At 62.6% G+C, this 1404-nt stretch overlaps 1 protein-coding gene across 1 annotated transcript in view; it reads left to right on the plus strand.

The window, feature by feature from the left end:
• Positions 1 to 807, plus strand: part of LOC130588268 (DNA-binding death effector domain-containing protein 2-like) — a 4962-nt gene extending 4155 nt beyond the window's left edge. Inside the window, exon 2 of the mRNA XM_057389209.1 lies at positions 180 to 807. Within this exon, the coding sequence (XP_057245192.1) occupies positions 355 to 792 (438 nt within the window). The 5' untranslated portion in view covers positions 180 to 354 and the 3' untranslated portion in view covers positions 793 to 807. The remainder of the gene's footprint in view (positions 1 to 179) is intronic.
• The last annotated feature ends 597 nt before the right edge of the window (positions 808 to 1404 follow it).

Consider the following 1404-nt stretch of genomic DNA (forward strand, 5'->3'; position numbering starts at 1 on the left):
CCTCCCCGCGTGTCCCCAAGTGTCACTTTTGTCCCCTCCGAGTTGAATTTTCTGTCTTGTTTTTTTTTGGGAGGTGACACCGCCACCATTTCCCGTGTTGGGGGGAGGGAGGGGGGGAGGTGACACCGCTTCTTTGGCGACAATCCCGACCCCCCCATTTCTCCCCCCTCCCCTCTCAGGTGCCACCACCCGCTGTTGTCACCGTCGCTGTCCCCTTTTTGTCCCCGTTCCACCGTGGAGTCGCTGCGCGCTCTGTCCCAGCTGCACTCCCCTCCGCGCGGGGCGGGGGGAGGTGGCGGCGGTGGCGACCTGGGCGGCTCCGGTGGCGACCACGGTGGCGATCCCTGCCCGCCCATGGCCCGCACGGTGTGGGATGAAGAGGAATGYTTGGATTATTACGGAATGCTGTCCCTGCACCGCCTGTTCGAGGTGTTGGGCGCTCAGCTGACCGCCAGCGAGGTGGCCGTGCTGGCCGTGCTGCTGGACGAGGCTCCGGCCGCGCTTCACCCGCTGGACCCCGCGCTCTGGGCCGGGGATGGGGACGGGAACGGGGACGGGGACGGGGATGGTGTGTCCCCGGTTCTGCTGGAGCGCTGGAGCCGCCGCCGCTGCCGCCGCGATCCCCGGGCGGGGTCGGGASCGCCCCGGAACGGGCTGGAGCTGCTGCTGGAGATGGAGAGGAGGGGACTGTGCCATGAGGGGGATCTGGGACAGCTCCGGCGGCTGCTGCGGATGGTGAGCAGACAGGATCTGCTGAGGTGTGTGAGCCTGAAGAGACCAAGGCCAGGTTAGTGTCACTGTGTGTCACTGTGTGTGTGTCATTGTCACTGTGTGTGTGTCACTGTGTCATTGTCACTGTGTGTGTGTCACTGTCACTGTGTGTGTGTGAGCAGGCAGGATCTGCTGAGGTGTGTGAGCCTGAAGAGACCCCGGCCAGGTTAGTGTCATTGTCACCGTGTGTCACTGTGTGTCATTGTCACTGTCACTGTGTGTCACTGTCACTGTGTGTGTGTGTGAGCAGACAGGATCTGCTGAGGTGTGTCAGCTTGAAGAGACCAAGGCCAGGTCAGTGTCACTGTCACTGTGTGTGTCACTGTCACTGTATCTGTGTGTGTGTGTGTATGTCACTGTATGTGTGTGACTTGTCACCCCCAACAGACTCTGCTGGGCTGTGTCACCTCCCTGTCACCCACAGCCCCCTCCGTGCCCCCCCTGTGTCACCCACAGCCCCCTCTGTGTCATCCACAGTCCCCTCTGTGCCCTCACTGTGTCACCCATGGTCCCTGTCACCTCCCTGTGTCACCTCAAAGTTGCTCTGTCCTGCTCAGTGCCACCCCCTGTGTCACCCACAGCTCTTGTCACCCTTTTTGTCACGCTGGGGCTTGCTCAGTGTCACCCCCCCGT

Source organism: Malurus melanocephalus, unplaced genomic scaffold (genome assembly GCF_030028575.1).
Source record: "Malurus melanocephalus ecotype Western Australia unplaced genomic scaffold, MMel_1.1 scaffold_4000, whole genome shotgun sequence".
In the NCBI taxonomy this organism is placed as follows: domain Eukaryota; kingdom Metazoa; phylum Chordata; class Aves; order Passeriformes; family Maluridae; genus Malurus; species Malurus melanocephalus.